The sequence below is a fragment of the Ceratotherium simum genome, chromosome 3 (genome assembly GCF_057802395.1).
Source record: "Ceratotherium simum simum isolate JZ-2026a chromosome 3, ASM5780239v1, whole genome shotgun sequence".
Classification (NCBI taxonomy): domain Eukaryota; kingdom Metazoa; phylum Chordata; class Mammalia; order Perissodactyla; family Rhinocerotidae; genus Ceratotherium; species Ceratotherium simum.
In genome coordinates, this window is record NC_141902.1 from 51,400,577 (window position 1) to 51,420,341 (window position 19,765).

General features: G+C 33.5%; 1 protein-coding gene across 6 annotated transcripts in view; it reads right to left on the reverse strand.

Annotated features, from left to right (window-relative positions):
* The window catches only part of ZNF280D (zinc finger protein 280D), a 222,862-nt gene that overhangs the window by 9,608 nt on the left and 193,489 nt on the right, over nt 1-19,765 (reverse strand). For all 6 annotated transcript variants that reach the window (XM_087427624.1, XM_087427618.1, XM_087427606.1 and 3 more), the window contains one exon: nt 15,552-15,597. In XM_087427624.1, coding sequence (XP_087283750.1) covers nt 15,552-15,597 — 46 coding nt within the window. The remainder of the gene's footprint in view (nt 1-15,551; nt 15,598-19,765) is intronic.

Sequence of the window (19,765 nt, forward strand, 5' to 3'; positions counted from 1 at the left end):
CACTTGGGTTACTTCCACGTTTTAGCTATTGTGAATGCTGCTCTATGAAAATGAGTGTACAAATATCTCTTCAAGTCTCTGTTTTCAATTCTTTTGGGTATACACCCAGAAGTGGAATTCCTGAATCATATAATTTTTTTAGGAACTGCCATACTGTTTTCTACAGTGGCTGTATCATTTTACATGCCCACCAACAGTATACAAGGGTTCCAATTTCTTCACATCCTTGTCAACACTGGTTGTTTTCTGTGTTTTTGATAGTAGCCATCCTAATGGGTGTGAGGTGGTATCTCATTGTAGTTTTGATTTGCATTTCCCTAATGATTAGTGATGTTGCCCATCTTTTCATGTGCTTATTGGCCATTCGTATATCTTCTTTGGAGACATGTCTGTTCAAGTCCTTCACCCATTTTTCAACCGTTTTTTTTGTTGTTGAGTTTAGGGGTTCTCTATATATTCTAGATATTAATCCCTTATCAGGTATATGATTTGCAAATATATGATTTGCAAATATTTTCTCCCATTTTGTGGGGTTTTTTTTATTCTGTGGATAGTGTGTTTTGATGTACAAAAGATTTGAATTTTCATTAAGTCCAATTTGTCTATTTTTTCTTCTGTTACCTGTGCCTTCGGTGTGATAATCAAGAAATCACCGCCAAATCTCATGTTGTGAAGCTTTTGTCCTAAGTTTTCTTCCAAGAGTTTTATTGGTTTAGGTCTTACATTTAGGTCCTTGATCCATTTTGACTTAATGTTGGCATATGGTTTTAGGTAAGGGTCCAATTTCATTCTTTTGCATGTGGATATTCAGTTTTCCCAGCACCATTTGTTGAAAAGACTGTCCTTTTCCCATTGGTCTTGGTCCCCTTGTCAAAAATCATTTGACCATATATGTAAGGGTTTATTTCTGAGCTCTTTATTCTATTCCATTAGTTTATTGCTCTGTCTTTATGCCAATACCACACTGTTTTGATTACTATAGTTTTGTAGTACGTTTTGAAATCAATAAGTGTGAGTCTTCCAGTTTTGTTCCTCTTTTTCAAAATTGTTTTGGTTATTTGAGGTCCCTGAGATTCCATATAAATTTTAGGATGAGCTTTTCTATTTCTGCAAAAGTCTTTGGGATTTTTGTAGAGAGTGCAATGAATCTGTAGATTGCTTTGGGTAGTACTGACAACATAACAATATTAAGTCTTCCAATCCACGTGCATGTGTTATGTTTCCATTTACCTATGTCTTCTTTAATTTCTTTCAGCAACATTTTGTAGTTTTCATTGCACGAATTTTTCACCTCCTTGGTTAATTCCTAAGCATTTTATTTTTCTTGATGCTATTGTAAGTGGAACTGTTTTTGGAATTTCCTTTTCAGATTGTTCATTGTGTATAGAAATGCAACTGATTTTTGTGTGTGTGTGTGAGGAACATCGGCCCTGAGCTAACATCTGCCAATCCTCCTCTTTTTGCTGAAGAAGACTGGCCCTGGGCTAACATCCATGCCCATCTTCCTCCACTTTACATGGGACGCCTGCCACAGCATGGCCTGACAAGTGGTGCGTCGGTGCGCGCCTGGGATCCAAACCGGCGAACCCCAGGCCGCCGCAGTGGAGTGCGCGCATGTAACCCCTTGTGCCACCGGGCCAGCCCCAAAATGCAACTGATTTTTGTGTGTTGACTTTGTACCCTACTACTTTGCTGAATCCATTTATTAGTTCTAACAATTTTTTTGTGTGATATCTTTAAGGATTTCTATATATAAGATGATACCACATGCAGAGATAATTTTACTTCTTCTTTTCCAATCTGGATGCCTTTTATTTCTTTTTCTTGAATAATTGCTCTGGCTAGAACTTCCAGTACTATGTTGAAAATAAGTAGTGGAAGCAGGCATCCTTGTTCCTAATCTTAGAGAAAAAGCTTTCAGTCTTTCACCAGTGAGTGATGTTTGCGGTGGGTTTTTCATATATGGCTTTTATTATGCTGAAGTAGTTTCCTTCTATTCCTAAATTGTTGAGGATTTTTGCATCAATGTTCATAAGGGATATTGGTCTGTAGTTCTCTTTTCTTGTATTGTCTTTGTCTGGCTTTGGTATCAAGGTAATGCTGGCCTTACAGAATTAGTTATAAAGTGTTCCTTCCTCTTCAATTTTTTGGAAAAGTGTGACAAGGATTGGTATTAGTTCTTTAAATGCTTGGTAGAATTCAACAGTGAAGCTATCAGGTCCTGGATTTTTCTTTGTTGGAAGATTTTTGATTACTGATTCAATCTCCCTACTAATTACTGGTCTATTCAGATTTTCTATTTCTTTGTGATTTAGTCTTGGTAAGTTTTGTGTTTCTAGAAATTTGTCCATTTCATGTAGGTTATCCAATTTTTTGGTGTACAATTGTTCATAACGCTCTCTTATAATCCTTTTTATTTCTGTAGAATTGGTAGTAATGTCCTCACTTTCTTTTCTGATTTTAGTAATTTGAGTCTTCTCTTTTTTTAAAAATTCCATCTAGCTAAAGGTTTCCCAATTTTGTTGATCTTTGCAATGAACCAACTTTTGCTATCATTAGTTTTCTCTATTGCTTTTCTAGTCTCTATTTCATTTCTCTCTGCTCTAATCTTATTTTTTCCCTTCTGCTAGCTTCGGGTTTAGTTTGCCCTTCTTTTTCTAATTCCTTAAGTTGTATACTTACGTTGTTGAGATCGCTCTTATTTTTTAATGTAAGCATTTATAGCTTTATATTTCCCCTTTAGTCTCACTTTCACTGCGTCCCACAAATTTTGGTATGTTGTGTTTTTGTTTTCATTCTTATCTAAATATTTTCTAATTTACCTTGTGATTTCTTCTTTGCTCCATTGGTTGTTTTAAAGTATGTTGTTTAATTTCCACAGTCTTGTGAATTTTCCAGTTTTCCCTATGTTATTGATTTCTAATTTCATCCCAATGTGGTCAGAAAAGATACTTTGCATGATATCTATATTTTTTAAACTATTGAAACTTAATTTGTGGCTTAATATATGGTCTATCCTGGGAAATGTCCCATGTGCACTTGAGAAGAATGTGTATTCTGTTGTTGCTGGATAGAGTGTTCTGTTTATGTCTGTTATATCTAGTTGGTTTATTAAGTCCTCTATTTCCTTACTTATGTTTGACTGTTCTATCCATTATTGTGAGTGGGGTACTGAAGTCTTCAACTATTATTGTAGAATGGTATATTTTTCCCTTTAATTCTGTCAGTTTTTGCTTCATATATTTTGGTATCTGTCATTAGGTGCATGAATGTTTATAATTGTTATATCTTCTTGCTGTACTGAAACTTCTATTAATATACAATGCCCTTTTTTTCCCTCTTGTAACCTTTTTTGATTTCAAGTCAATTTTGTCTGATATTAGTAAAGCCACTCCTGCTCTCTTTTTGTTACTATTTGCAAGGAATATCTTTTTCATCCTTTCATTTTCAATTTGTGTCTTTGGATCTCAAATGAGTCTCCTGTAGACAGCATATCATTGGATCATGTATTTTTATCCGTTTTGCCAACCTCCGTCTTTTGATTGAAAAGTTTAACCTATTTACATTTAAATTAATTACTGATAAGGAAGAACTTACTTCTGTGATTATTTGTTTTTTATATGCCTTTTTGGCCTTCATTTCCTGTATTACTGACTTCGTGTTTAGTTGATTTTTTGTAGTTAAATGTTTAAATTCCTTTCTCATTTCCCTTTGTGTTTATTCTATAGCTATTTTCTTTGTGGTTACCATGGGAATTACATTTAACATCTTAAAGCTGTAACACTGTAATTGGAATTTATACCAGCTTAACTTCAGTAACATACAAAAACTCTGCTCCTTTACAGCTCCATTCCCACCCCTTTCTGTTGCTGATGTCACAAAATTACATCTTTATACATTGTGTCCCCCAAAACGTAAACTAATAATTCTTTTTAAATGCATTAGTCTTCCAAATTATGTAGAAAACAAAATTTTGAGTTACAAACCAAAGTTATAGTACTCTAGCTTTTACTCTAATAATGTTTTTCTTTAAATGTTATCTGTCTCAACTCATGTAGAAAACAATCAGTTACAAACTATTGTTACAACAATACTAGCTTCTATATTGCCCATGTACTTACCTTTATCAAGATCATTATTTCTCCATACAGCTTCAAGTTACCGTGTAGTGTCCTTTCATTTCAACTTGCAGGACTCCCTTGTGCATTTCCTGCAGGGCAGGTCTAGTGATCACGAACTCCTTTGGGGAAGTTTTCAGTCATTTCTTCAAACATCCTCTCTGGCCCCTCTCTCTTCCTCTGGGATTCCTGTGATGTGTACATTGGTTTGCTTGATGGTGTCCCACAACTCCCTTAGGCTCTCTTTGCTTTTCTTCAATCTGTTTTCTTCCTTTTCCTCAAACTCAATAATTTCCATTGTCCTACCTTCAAGTTTGCTGATTCTTTCTTCTGTCTGCTCAAATCTGCCTTTGAATCCCTCTAGTGAATTTTTCGTTTTCAGTTATTGTACTTTGCAGCTCCAGAATTTCTTTTTGGTTTCTTTTTAGGTTTTCTATCTCTTTATTGATATTTCCATTTTGTTCATACATTGTTTTGACTTTCTCCACAAATCCCTTTATTTCTTTGGGCATCTTTAAGACAGTTTTGTGTGTCTGTGTGTGTGTGAGGAAGATTAGCCCTTAGCTAACATCCGTTGCCAATCCTCCTCTTTTCGCTGAGGAAGATTGGCGCTGGGCTAACACCTGTACCCACCTTCCTCTACTTTATATGGGACACCACCACAGCATGGCTTTACAAGCAGTGCGTCGGTCTGCACCCAGGATCCAAACCTGCACACCCCAGGCTGCCGAAGCGGAGCATGCAAACTTAACTGCTACACCACTGGGCCGGTCCCTAAGACAGTTGTTTTAATGTCTCTGTCTTAGTATATCTGCCATTAGGCCTTTTTCAGGAACAGTTTCTGTTGATTTTTTTCCCTTTGAATAGGACATACTTGCCTATGTATTCCTTGTGATTTTTAGTTGAACATAGGACATTTGAATCTAATAATGTGATAACTCTGGGAATCAGATTCTCCCCCTCCAGCATTCGCTGTTTTTGTTTATTTTTTTTTCTTGATTGTTATAAGCTGTCTCTGGTCCCAGGATCAGCCTGAGGTGTAAACTGAAGGTCTTCTCAGGTCCTTCTGAGCCTTCCCCTGAGCATATGCAATCACTTTCTAATTTTACCCATACATGCAGCTGTTTTTGAGTGTCCTAGTCTTTAATGTCTGGCTTCTGAAAGGTGAAAAAGTGATAAATGAAGGGGGAAAAAGAGGGTGCTGTCTCTTGAAATCCCCTGGAAGTCACTTAAGCTGGCGGGGAGGGGCTTGCAACAATGGGGGGAGGTGTAACAACAATGGCTGCCCTCCTCTTTTGTCTGCAACTCTGTAATAAGAGGTAGCAATCAGTGATAAGAGCACAAGTCCCCAATATTTGGAAGACAGAGTCCTTTTTGCCCACCTTGCTCCTCCATAAGCTGAGTGCAACCTGCTCCAGGAACATGTGCAAAGCTGCCTGCCATGTGGTTAGGGGTGGGGAATGGGCAGCTGCTACCCTGCTAAGTGCTAAAATTAACTGCAATTTACTGTCCAAGCCTTCCCCTGGAAGTCGCACTCCTTCAACAGACTCTAGAGATCCAAATTAGCTACATCGGACAGATTCTGCCTGTGTAATTGTTGTCTAGGTGGAGAGACATATGCTCTGCCATCTTTCCAGAATCTTAGGGAAAGGATACCACCCAGAAACTAGTTGAAAAATTGAAAAGTAGGTGTATTGAACTTACAAAAGTAGTTTTAAGTTTAAACATTTCTACTAAAACCAGAATTTATTATCATTTTACTTTCCTGGCTTTAATGAGGGCAATATATCAATAATATTTTCAAAGTCTAATTCTTATCTTGTTTTTAAATAAGTAAATTGCTATGTTTGACAATTTCTCTTGACTAAGTAACAATTTTAAACAATTTTAAATGAACTTCAGCTTACTAAAACTTCTTTTGCAGGATACTACTGTGATTGGTATTGCTTTAAAATTCTGAATACCATTTTGTTAATCAGTTTTAGAAGACTCAAACATAATGCTTATTTTATATCACAATTTATTGATGTACGTTGCTTTAAACTATTCAACATGAATTTCTACAGAACTTTGTCAGAATATTTAAGAGCTGAGTCAGTGGCTGCTTTTTGAAAATCAGATGTATTTATAGAAAATAACTTACCTCCAGTTTAAAAATTCAAAATCTGAAGACACTTCATTTAATTTTTCATATAACTATTTCAAATATGAAATTAGGGCATTTATAACCTTAATGTCTATTTGATAAGCACTTTTCCCCTAATTATCAATACTCTCATCCAGTGATTCACATATTGCCAACTTCTTTACAGGAAGAATATTCACATCTCTTGCTCGAGTTTTACATTCACTGAACATACTTTCAAAATTACCTTCTCTCATTTGTTGTAAGCAAAGGGATAGGCCTTTTATTAAGCATGCAGCTTTATATATGTTCACATTTTCTGATTGCAGATCTTTACTAACTTTTGCCACTAGTCCAAAATATCATCCCATACAGATAATTTGCATAAAAATTTGTAATATATTTGTACTAAAATGCTTTCTACTTCAACATATTTTGACATTTGATATAATATCTTTTCATATTTGATAAACATCTTTAATTTGCATGCAAAGTGTCTTGACTTAATTTAATCTTGATGCACATCAGGTATCTCTACGTGATTTTAATGTTGTTTTTAGAATAGACAAGAATATTCTATCTGGGGGCCGGCCCTGTGGCGTAGCAGTTAAGTGCGTGTGCTCCGCTACTGGCGGCCCGGGTTCAGATCCCAGGTGCGCACAGACGCACTGCTTCTCCGGCCATGCTGAGGCCGCACGTCCCACATACAGCAACTAGAAGGATGTGCAACTATGACATACAACTATCTACTGGGGCTTTGGGGGGTGGGGGAAAGGAGGAGGATTGGCAATAGATGTTAGCTCAGAGCCCGTCTTCCTCAGCAAAAAAAGAGGAGGATTAGCATGGATGTTAGCTCAGGGCTGATCTTCCTCATAAATAAATAAATAAATAAATAAATAAAACTTAGATAAGAATATTCTATCTGCTTGATGAATTATTCTGCCCTCAAAATATATATCCTTCATACAATACTAAAAAAGACTGTCATATGTGAATTCACAGATGCGTTTTTTATATTAAATTATAAGCTGAGCAAGACACCAATTTGGCATAATTATTTTTGGGGAGAAATATTGGCTTGTACACCCTTATATACATCTGCCATATTTGCTCCATTAACATATCCCTGGCCAGGACAATTTTTTATGTAAATATCGTCTTCCTAACTTATTAATAATTTCATAAGCTAGACCATATCTAGTTCAATCTTTTTAAAAAAATAACAGATTTATTGAGATATAATCATCCAGTTTTTTTTGTTTCAATCAAATCAATAAAACTTTCTTCTCTTGTGATGACATTATTCTTAACGCAAACATACCTAATAATCAGACACATTCATTCATGATCACTATATCTGGTTTACAATCAAAAAGCAAGGAAAAATATTTTGTTTGTGTTATTCTCAATAGTATTTCAGATTTAATATGATTTGCTAATAGCATTACAAATTTGTTTTGAATTTTTCTAGACAAATAAAACACAGATTCCTTTTAATGATTAGCTTTATGACTATAATGTCCTATAAGTTCAACTGAATTTAGAATCATTACAGCATTTGGATTTCTAATAATTTTTTTGTGATCCTTTGAGAGAGAAATTATTTCTGCACAAAACATACCAGCATCTAAAATCACTCACACATTTTATCACATTCTTTAAAGCATCATCTATTAAATTATCAGTTTGAATATATGTTTAAAAATACTTCCATTTAAAAAATATTTTTTTATTGAGGTATAATTGACACATAACATTTTACTAGTTTCAGATGTACAACATAGTGATTTGATATTTCTATATATTGCAAAATGATCACCACAATAAGTCTAGTTAACACCCATAACCATACATAGTTATAAAATTTTTTTTCTTGTGATGAGGACTTTTAAGATCTACTCTCTTAGCAACTTTCAAATACACAATTCAGTATTATCAACCATAACCACCAAACTGTACATTATATCCCCATGACTTGTTTATTTTGTAAGTAGAAGTTTGTACCTTTTGACTACCTTCACCCACTTCACCAACTCTTAATCTCCTGCCTCTGGCAACCACCAATCTGTTCTCTGTATCTATGAGCTTGGTGGGGGTTGTTGTTGTTTTTTTTAGATTCCACATATAAGTGAGATCATACAGTATTCATCTTTCTCTATCTGACTTATTTCACTTAGCATAATTCCATCCATGTTGTTGCAAATGGCAAGATTTCATTCTTTTATATGGCTGAATAATATTCCATTGTGTATATATGTGTATGTGTATATATATATATTTATACACCACAGTTTCTTTAGCTATTCATCCATTGATGGACACTTAGGTTGTTGCCATATCTTGGCTATTGTAAAAAATGCTGCAATGAACAAGGGGGTGCATTTACCTTTTTGAGTTAGTGTTTTCATTTTCTTCAGATACTACCCAGCAGTGGAATTGCTGGATCATATGGTAGTTCTATTTTTAATTTCTTGAGGAACCTCCATACTGTTTTCCATAGTAACTGCACCAATTTACATTCTCACCAACAGTGTACAAAGATTCCCTTTTCTCCACATCCTCACCAACACTTGTTACTTCTTGTCTTTTGAAAATAGCCAGCCTAATGATGAGGTGATATCTCATTGTAGTTTTGATTTGCATGTCCCTAATGATTAGTGATGTTGAGCATCTTTTCATGTATCTATTGGCCATCTGTATGTCTTCTTTGGAAAAATGTCTATTCAGATCCTCTTCCCATTTTTTAACTGGATTTATTTTTGCTTTTGAGGTTGTATGAGTTCTTTATATATTTTGGATATTAACCCCTTATCAGATATGAGTTGCAAATATTTTCTCCCATTCAGTTGATTGCCTTTTCATTTTGTTGATGGTTTCCTTTGCTGTATAGAAGCTTTTAGTTTGATGTAGACCCACTTGTTTATTTTTGCTTTTGTTGCTTTTGCTTTTGGTCAAATTCAAAAACGTCATTGCCAAGATTGATGTCAAAGAGCTTACTGCCTATGTTTTCTTCAAGGAGTTTTACAGTTTCAGGTCTTACATTCAAGTCTTAATCCATTTTGAGTCCATTTTTGTGTATAGTGTAAGAGTAGTCCAGTTTCATTCTTTTGCATGTGGCTGTCCAGTATTCTGAGCACTATTTATTGAAGAGATCATCCTTTCCCCATTGTATATTCTTGGCTCCTTTGTCATAAATTAATCGACCACGTATGTGTGGGTTTATTTCTGGGCTCTCTATTCTGTTCCATTGATCTATGTGTCTGTTTTTATGCCAACACCATAGTGCTTTGATTACTGGAGCTTTGTAATATAGTTTGAAATCAGAGTGTGTGATGCCTCCACCTTTGTTCTTCTCTCTCAAGATGGCTTTGGCTATTTGAGATCTTTTGTGGTTTCCACACAAATTTTAGGATTGTTTGTTCTCTTTCTGTGAAAAATGCCACTGGAATTTTGATAGGGACTGCATTGAATATATAGATTGCTTTTCAACAATTTTAATTCTTGCAATCCATGAGCATGAAATATCTTCCCATTTATTTGTGTCTTCTTCGATTTCTTTCATTAATGTCTTATAACTTTCAGTGTACAGGTCTTTCACCTCCTTGGTTAAATTTATTCCTAGGTATTCTGTTCTTTTTGATGCAATTGTATATGGAATTGTTTTCTTAATTTTTCTGACGGTTTGTTATTAGTGTATAAAAATGCAACAGATTTTACTGATTTTGATTTTAAAAATACTTCAATTTTTAAAAAGCATCATGATGAAATATGGAATTTTTGTGATCACAAATTCTGTTCAAATTTTTCCTATCTTTGAAACCATTTTTTGAGTTGCAAATATTTGATTCTGTTGTATTATTGCTAAAAAGTGTGCATGTGAAACAAAATAAAAACAAGGGTTCTTTGGAATAAATGAGCCAGTCACAATTAGTCAACTCACCATTAGACCACCTTTTTTAAAAGACCCATCTTGTGAAAATCTTTACCCATAATGTGAAACAAATACTTTAAAAACTGCACCTTGTCCTCGGATGGGCCCATGCTCTATTAAAATAATTTTTATTTTATCAGAAATAGGTGGCCACAATAAAGAATTATTAAAATTTATTTTAAATGGCATCTTATTATTTTCTTGCTCATGCTTATGTTCACTAGCTTCTGAAATTTCTAACATTTTTTTCTCACAATTTCAAGAAAATTCTTTATGTAACTGAATTTTACGATAATTCTATTTTAATAATGTCAATTGGAGACTTCATATTAAGCAGCTGGAATACTGTGTTTTTCTAGCCAAACTTGTTACTGCCCCCTATAATTCTGATCAATTTCTGCATGCATTTTTCTTCTTCTTCTGAACAATGCACCACTTGGCTTCTTAGATGACATATTTGTCTCTAAAAATTTTTAGTATAAATTTTAAATATATTTATTTTTAATTAATACAGTTAGATATAATGATCATTTAATTGCCTTAATTCATAAAAATTATAATATTTAACAACCAAATAGGTGTACATAAACATTTGTATGAAAAATACAAAAATCAATAATTACAAACAACAGAAAATTACAGACCAGGTTTCCAGACAAATTTGGTAAAAAAAAAAAAATGGTGAAAAATATTTTTTCACATAAAGAAGTGAAAAATAGTAAACTATCACTGTTTTAAGTGAAGAAAGTATAAAATTTCCTAGTAACAAAATACTTTTTCAGAAAATTTTGACATTCAATCAAATTTCATTTGTGAAAGGTCAAATATATTAATAACTAAATTTTGTATTACTTACCTTAGTGCTCTTAATAATATTATAAAAATCACACAAATTTGCGTATGTAATTAAATAGAATTTTTCCTTTTACTTAGCAGTACTACGGATTGCAGCTACAAACAATGCAAACAACTTGTCAGTTTCCCTCGTGACTGAACAAGGACCATCAGAAAAAATGGGAAGTCAGAGATGTACCTTGTGCCTGCATCCCCCACGTGCATGACTCTCAGGAACATTCAAGTGCAGGGCTGGAGCTTGTCTTTAATTAAATTTTGATATTGTGTTCATCATGGATTATTCTGCATTAATTTTGACTTTGTAAAATATTGAATGAAAAATTTATTTGATTACTGAATTTTTGGAGACCCCTTAAATTCTGTACCAGAGGTGAGGGCCTCACTGGTCTCACTCTAATTCCAGCCCTGGACAGGATGCTGGGGTGGGGAACAGAGGAAAGAAGGGATGGTAGTCTACAGAAATAAATTCTTAATTACCATAAGAGTCAGTCATAGGGCCAAAAAATGACAAACCAAGAAAATAAAAGATGGTTATATTATTTAGATATATGGAGACAAATATTAGATCAAACAGCTAAAAGCATTGAAAATGGCTGCCTGTAAAGAGCTGGATGGAAAAGGGTGGGGCAGATGAGCAATTATTTTTATGATGAACATTCTAGCACAACTTCTTACTTTTAATTTGATAAAAATAAAAAGTAATTTTACAAGTCTGAAATTCTCAAGTGTCTGAAAAAGTTACAAAGCAAAAAATAAATAAATAACAAAAAACAAAAACAAAAACCTTAGAAATTCTTTATGGATAGTCCCATGTACTCTTATAGGAATAGAGACTAGAGCTGATTTGCCATTTCATTGATGAAACAACAGGAAACCTGTATTATACATATTTATGTGTATGCTTGAATTGAGAGAAGAATAGTAAGAAGAAAAGAGAAAAATGTCATAAAATCACTCTGAAGGAACTCCTGTGTGTACCTACTGTCCCTGATATATCTGGAATATGGTAGTTACCCTCACTGGACTACATTTGATTCTTTTATTTCTAACTGTCCTACTAGATTTTGACCACCTTGAGGAAAAGAAAATAACTTTATTAACCTTTGTTCCCAAAACAAAGATTCCTGAAACATGCTATCAAGTGTTCCCTAAGAGCTAAGGAAGAAAGCAAGGAAAGAGAAAGGCATCTGTATCTACCTCTTCTCTCTTCCCCTCTACTTAGGTATAATAAAACTACACTAACCATAAGACTGGAGGGAAAGAGTCATGGTATATATACAGTTAGCAAACAAAAGCAGTACAATGTTAACAGTGTATAGAATATACATAGTAGCAGAACAGAGGCTATTTCAGAAGCCACTGTATAATATGAATTCCAAACACAACCTAGTGTATGAAAGGAAATAACTTTCAAAGAGGAAATGAAAAACTATACAAATGAAAAATTGATAACAGGAAAATATTACTGGGGCATGACAACATTAATTCCACTACAATGCATCTCATCAAAATCTTGCAGATTAACTCAAGCTATCCACCATATCATATGTGTACTTCAAATAAACACTTGGATCTGTTCAAGGGACTATCCATATCATATATAAACTTGAATGAAATACCTGGACCAAGATTGTTCTGTGTGACCTTCCATTCAATATGGCTTCCTTTAACTCCGCTTATGGTCTGCTAAATTTTTAGCATGAGCTGTTTTTCTTTTAATAAAAAATAAACTTAATAAATTTAGTTAATGTATGAAAAGGCTGGCTTCATTTGACACAGATGAAACAGGGTAATCAAAGGAAAGAGGCGATGATTTAATCTAGTCAAGGATGAATGCTTCAGGAAAGAATCAATGGATGATGTTATAAAATTATGGGTTCGTAAATTTTCTTCATGTTCATGCTTTTACATATTTGGAAAGAAGAGAAGCAAACCCTGTCACCCCCAGGGCACAGAGAATGACTGTGGCTGGGGGATGGAAGAAAAAAATCCTAGTCTCAAGACACAGGGACACAGAGCCATCTTAAGAATGAGGTTAAACCAGAACGACAGAAAACATCACCCCATGCCCCACCACCCACCACTGGGCTAGCAAACATCAAACAGCAGTAGCAGTACTGCTGGAAGAAAGGCAAGAGTGCAGAGAGAGAGACACCCTTTGAGGCTCAGTCTCACAGGAAAAGACTAAAGCTGAGTGTGGAGCAACGACACTGAGAAAAAAACCTCCAGCAATATAACTTGCACCATAAGCACAAAGAAACACTTGAGGAATTGAACCTGGTGGTACACTGAGGGTAACCATAGCAATAAGAAAACCAAAACCCAGGTCAACTCACTACTAGGTGGACCCAAACCCCACACTAACAGCCTAACATAAGAAAAGTTATGCTCATTTTCAGATACAAATACTATTTATCTCAGTCCGAAATATATAACGTCTCGCTTTTGACCAAACATTATACAACACAGAAAAGCAAAGGGAAAAAAATGCACTATCAGGAGACAAAGCAATCAGCAGACTCAGATATGACCCAGCTGTTGGAACTATCATACAGAAAATTTTAAATTATTATGATTAATATGTTAAATGTTTGGTAGAAAAGGGAGGACAACATGCATGACCAGAATGGGAATTTTAGCAGAGCGTCAGGAACTAGAGGAATCAATGCAAATTCTAGGGAAAAAAAAATCACAACAGAGATGAAAAATGCCTTTGATGGGCTCATCAGTAGGCCTGACACAACTGAAAAATAAATCAGTAAAACTGAAGTAAGATAGAATAGATAGAAATTAGATACAATAGACAGAAATTACCTAAACTGAAACACAAAAGAAAAAAAAAAGAGTGTGTGTACAAAGGGTGGAAACCAGAAAAGGGCATCTAAGAACAGGGACTAATACCAAATGGTATAACATATGTGAAATTGGAACCCCAGATGTAGAAGATATAGGACACCTCAGAGAACATCAATCAGGATAAATACCAAAAATAAATAAATACACAAGTAGATAAACATATAAATAAACAAATGAACAAACCAGACTTAGACATATCATGTTCAAACTGATGAGAATTAAAGACAAAAATAAAGACAAAATCCTGAGGGCAACCAAAGAAAAATGACACATTACATACATATATAGAAACAAAGAAAAAAATTACAGTAAGCCAAGAGACAACAAAATCACTTGTTTAAACTGCTGAAAGAAAACAAGGAAACAAAACTGTCAACCTAGAGTTCTATACTCACCAAAAAATATCTTTCAAAAATGAAAAATAAAGATTTTTTTCAATAAAAAAAAAAAGGAAAAATTAATTACCAGTAGATCTGCAACATGAGATACATCAAAGAAAGTTCTTTAGGCAAAAGGAATGTGATAACAGACAGAAACAGAGAGTTACATAAAGAAATGAAGAGCACTGGAAATGGTAAAAATGAAGGTGAATATAAATTTTTTTTTAAGTTTTTAATTGTTATCAAAAATAATGAGCAAAAACAGTAACACTGTATTCTGCCTTAATAACCTATATAAAAGTAAAGTACATAACAACAATAAAAAAAAGAACACACAAAACTGTCAATGTTAGGAATTGAAAGAGGATTATCACTGTAGATGCCACAGACATTAAAACAGGGGAATACTACAAACAACTCTGTAGACATAAATTCAACCTCTTAGATAAAATGTACCAATTCCTAGAAAACCACAAATTACCAAAACTCACTCAAGAATAAATAGATGACCAAAATATCCTATGTCAATTAAATAAATTTATTTGTAGTTAAAAACCTTTCAAACAAAAGACAACTTTCTGTGGTATAAAAGAAAACTGCTTGGGAGAAGGCTGCTATTTCTGCCTATGTTTTACTTATTCACTGTACAAGACAGAAATGCTCTTTGATAGATAAACGATGAACCTGTTTCACTTCACTATACTCAGAAAGAAACATGTAATATTAAAAAAACTGGAATCAAGGAAGTAAGTACTTTAGCAAAATTATTTCTATACTCATCCATAAGACGGTCCAGTAAATAACATTCTTATGATAACCCTGAGTGTTATATTCAGAATACCTGTTTAGGATAGCTGAAACATATTTAATATATATTCAAAATATTTCTATTTTAAAAATTAGTTAAATCTTTTCACATTCTAAATGCCCCAGAAAACTGAATCATCTGGAAAGATTAATTTTCCAATGTACCAAATGTTTGAGGTTTTACTGATTTCAGGATTTTTAAATCATAAATTTATCTCTATTACTAACTATCTGAACTACATAATAGGCAAGTGAAATATATGATGTCTTTGTCAAAACAAAACACCTGACAATATTACGTAGGGTGGGATATTTTTATGTCTAATGAAAACAAAAAACAAAATCTCAATTTTTTCTTCCTGACAACATGCCAATAATTGTATTGATGCATGCACATTGAATTGAAATGTTTTAAAAATCACACCAACAATACTTTCAAAAGTATAAACCTTCAACGTGTAAAATAAAACAAAATTTACCTCAGACACAGGTACTTGTTCCTTAGTGGGAGTTTCATTTTTCAATCTTGAAAACAAAATAAGTATTGAATATTCATTTTATAATTACAATGAAAAAATATGAAACAGTTCTTTTGCATGCTTAAAACAACTAAAATGTAAATCTAAACTAATGTATACTTTATACTATAATTGTAAATGACCTCTGCAAATATTTTAAGGGAAAAATAAAACGCATGAGAATAAACAATAGATTCAACAAATGTGCTAAATAAATAAATACAGACATGTATTTCCTTCTTCTCCAAAAACAAGAGCACTTAAGAAATGTTCTCTAGGCTAAGTACAATTTAAAATAAAAGATATAACACATTAGCAAAACAGTTTCAAAAAAAGAATTACTTTTTTAAAAAAACAGGTTATATGCATAATATATATATATAATATGCATCAGTATTTACTACTATAAGACTTAAAAAGTGAGAGAAGATAAATATTTTATCTATTGTAAAATTTAATATAATGCCATTTCAATATATATTACGATTAACTTACTCTAGAGGTGGTAAAATCACAGAAATAATTTAGAATTTTGAAGGATATATTCTCTTAAAAACCTTCATAAGCATAGCTCAAATATTAACAATAAATTTTTTAAACTTCTTGATTTCTAAAAATATACTCATTATAACATTCAACATTAACAAAGGCATATGCCATCTATAAAATCTTTTAAAATAATCAATATAAAAGCTAGCTTTTCCAAGGGATCTTTCTTTTATAAACTGCTGATGACTAAATATTACTTGATGGTATTATATATTAAACTCAATTTTAATCTGCATACTGTGCCTACCTAATCTGAAATAGTATTAATAAAGAGTTAAGTGATTCATAACTTTATGAAGATTTAATAGCTATACTTAATTATTAATACATTTAACATAAGCAACAACTATACTAACTTAAATTTCATGGACACAAATGAAGACATCTAGTAGGATAGAAATGACAACCATCCTAAAAGCTACTCAATGGTTAGTCAATGAAATATGCAGCTGACAAACACCCTTCTTCTTTATATCCATTCTCTGAGGTCACATTTAAAAAATTAGAACTATAAATGCTAATGCTTTACCAGATATTAATAATAATTTAACACTGTAAAATTACTTATCTATATTTTAACTATTATTTGAAATTGCAAGCAATTTAAAATACAGCATGTTGGGGCCAGCCCGGTGGCACAAGCGGTTAAGTGCAGCCCAGGGTTCACGGGTTCGGATCCCGGGCGTGCACCGACGCACTGCTTGTCAAGCCATGCTGTGGTGGCGTCCCATATAAAGTAGAGGAAGATAGGCATGGATGTTAGCTCAGGGCCAATCTTCCTCAGCAAAAAGAGGAGGATTGGCATGGATGTTAGCTCAGGGCTGATCTTCCTCACACACAAAAAAACAAAAAACAAATAAAATACAGCCATGTCCTTTTTTGTAGAAGCACTAATTTGGTAGTGTCTTACAGTAATTTAAAACTAATTTACTAAACAAATTTAAACGAATAAAACACACAAAAAATTGACAAAATACACAAATGTCAATCATTTTCTGGGTTAAAGATTTTATAATTCTCTCAAGTATTTCACTGTAAACAATATTCATAAACATGAAACAAATCAAGTGTACAGTACAACTTCACTGCTTTAATGATTTATATGGGCAAATAATAGTTTTAAGAATAACATGTATAAAGTAATAAGAAAACATGAAAAATTAATCTGAAGAAATAAAAAGTAGATATTGGATTAATGAAGTTTTGAAATAAATTTGTATATTACATTGATTTTTGTTTCTAAGCATTTAATAATTTTAAACTCAGTCTGAAAAACTGTGAAACAAATTGGTCACAAAGTAGCTTAAAAATATCTTATAAAAGGATTTTCCTTTTCAGCTTACTGTTGAAAATGTTATCAAAGTAAGACTTTACATTCTTACAAAAGAAGTATTACCATTCTAATAATTTTCACATATAGCTATTCTAATAAATTGATTTTATGCAGCAATTACAATGAAAGCTATCAATTAAGCATGTGTTACTACTACTGCTGGCATTTCAATTAAGGAAACTGAGTCCTCTTAATATCTCCACAAGGCAGTTGGTGAAGAGGTTTTTATTATTCTTCATTTTGCTGGCTAAGAAACTGGTAGATGAAAACAAAGTAGGTTATTGAAATAACTAGCATTAAGAGGTTTATGATCCCAATCTTGTTTTGTGGCTTTAACCATACTGGTATTCTGTTTAAGGGACAGAATTGTAACAACCAAGGAAAACATTTGGAAAAACAAATCTAAAAAAAACCAAGAGGGCCGGCCCCGTGGCTTAGCGGTTGAGTGCTCGTGCTCCGCTGCTGGCGGCCCGGGTTCGGATCCCGGGCGCGCACCGAGGCACTGCTTCTCCCGCCATGCTGGGGCCGCGTCCCACATGCAGCAACTAGAAGGATGTGCAGCTATGACGTACAACTATCTACTGGGGCTTCGGGGGAAAAATAAATAATAAAATAAATAAAATTTTAAAAAAAACCAAGAAAAGCATACTATATAAAATTTCATTGAGTTATAAATTCATCACTAAAATGTACACTACATTTTTGTAACTACAAAAGCATACTCTAAGATTAACAAATTTTAATACAACTACTAATACATCACTAACACTTTTGGAAAAGAAAAAAAGTTCTTACCTGTAATTCTTATTCATTAAAGATACCTGCTGAAATAGTCATCATTTGAGATGAATTCAATTGCTTGGCAGAAGACAGTGAAATTTTCTAAGCTCAAAGTTCTGAGCTAATAACCTGCCATTAGGTAATTACTTTTCACCTGTGAATGTTGCAATTTTTTAAAGAAAAATGTAGTATAGCATTTAAAATAGACACTATTTAAGATTTCAGTGTAAAGACAACAGAAGAATTGGTGATCAATTTCAACAAATCATTAGAGATCAAGATGGCAAATAAGTAATTTTTCTTCTGTATGTGAACCTGCTGAAACAGATCTTTCTGCTATATTTTTAAGGACAATCTTTTCCCTCTAAAATTTAAAATGAAATAAGTGTCCCCACTTGCATTTTTCTGCAGGTCACATGACCAATCCAAAGCTATATGTAAAATGAGTATTTTGCGTCATGTACAGTATCAAGTTCTTTTGAAGTTTCATTCATACTATAAACATTCTATGGGGTAGAAGAAGGAGCTACATGGGGAAAATTGTTCAGATTCATTTCAGCCAGGCCACATTCTTTCTTTCCAATAACATTTAAAATTAGCCAAAAATTTCAATGCTGATTTTCAAAATGTAATCTTCAATTTAAGAATATTTGTAAGCATACTAAAAAAGCTGAAAAGCGTGTACAACAAGCCAGTAGTAAAGTCAATCAGTTTTCAAGATCTTCCACTTAGACACCCAGAATTAAATTTAAGATAGTAATCATCAGACTATTAAATAACAGTAAAACATCTAGTGCACCATTTCTGATAATTTGTTCTGACAGATATTAATAGATATTATGTGTAGAAAGGGTGACTGAGCTAAACATTTACCAGATTGCACATACATCAGGTACTGTGCTACGAGTTCCAGTCCAGAGTTACAACACAGTCCCTCCTTTCAAGGAATTCAATGTCAAGGAAACATATTGAAGCAAATGTTTATTGCAGAATTGTGAGAAGTGTTAGAAAAGATACATCTATATGACACAATGGCTGTACAAAGGACTGAGCCACTATGAAGGGGAAAGAGGCGAGAAAGCAGTAAAGATACTACAGTGAACTTGGTTTGCAGCAAAAACAGGAGTTAGCAAAGCAGGGGAAGAGGATTCAAGGCAGAGCAAAAGCAAAGTAGTACAAAACAAGATGGCAATGATATAAGACCTTGAGTGGTCTCATACGCCTGGAATATAGGGAACAAGGGAAAGTAGTTCAAGATGCAACTGAAGAGATAGCAAGGGCCACTTCAGGGAAAGTTTTGATTGCTATGTTAAAGTATTTATGCTAAGAACTTGATTCTAAGGCTGATAGGAAAGTATGATCAGATTTCTGCATCAGGAAGAGAAAGGGCAGTATTAGAAGAAGCTAGGCTCCAGTCAGGGAGTCCAGATAAGAGAGAGTTAATGACTATCTCAAGTTAAGCAGTAGCAGTGTCAATGGAGAAGAAGAAGTTTAGGGAGATGATAAACAGGAT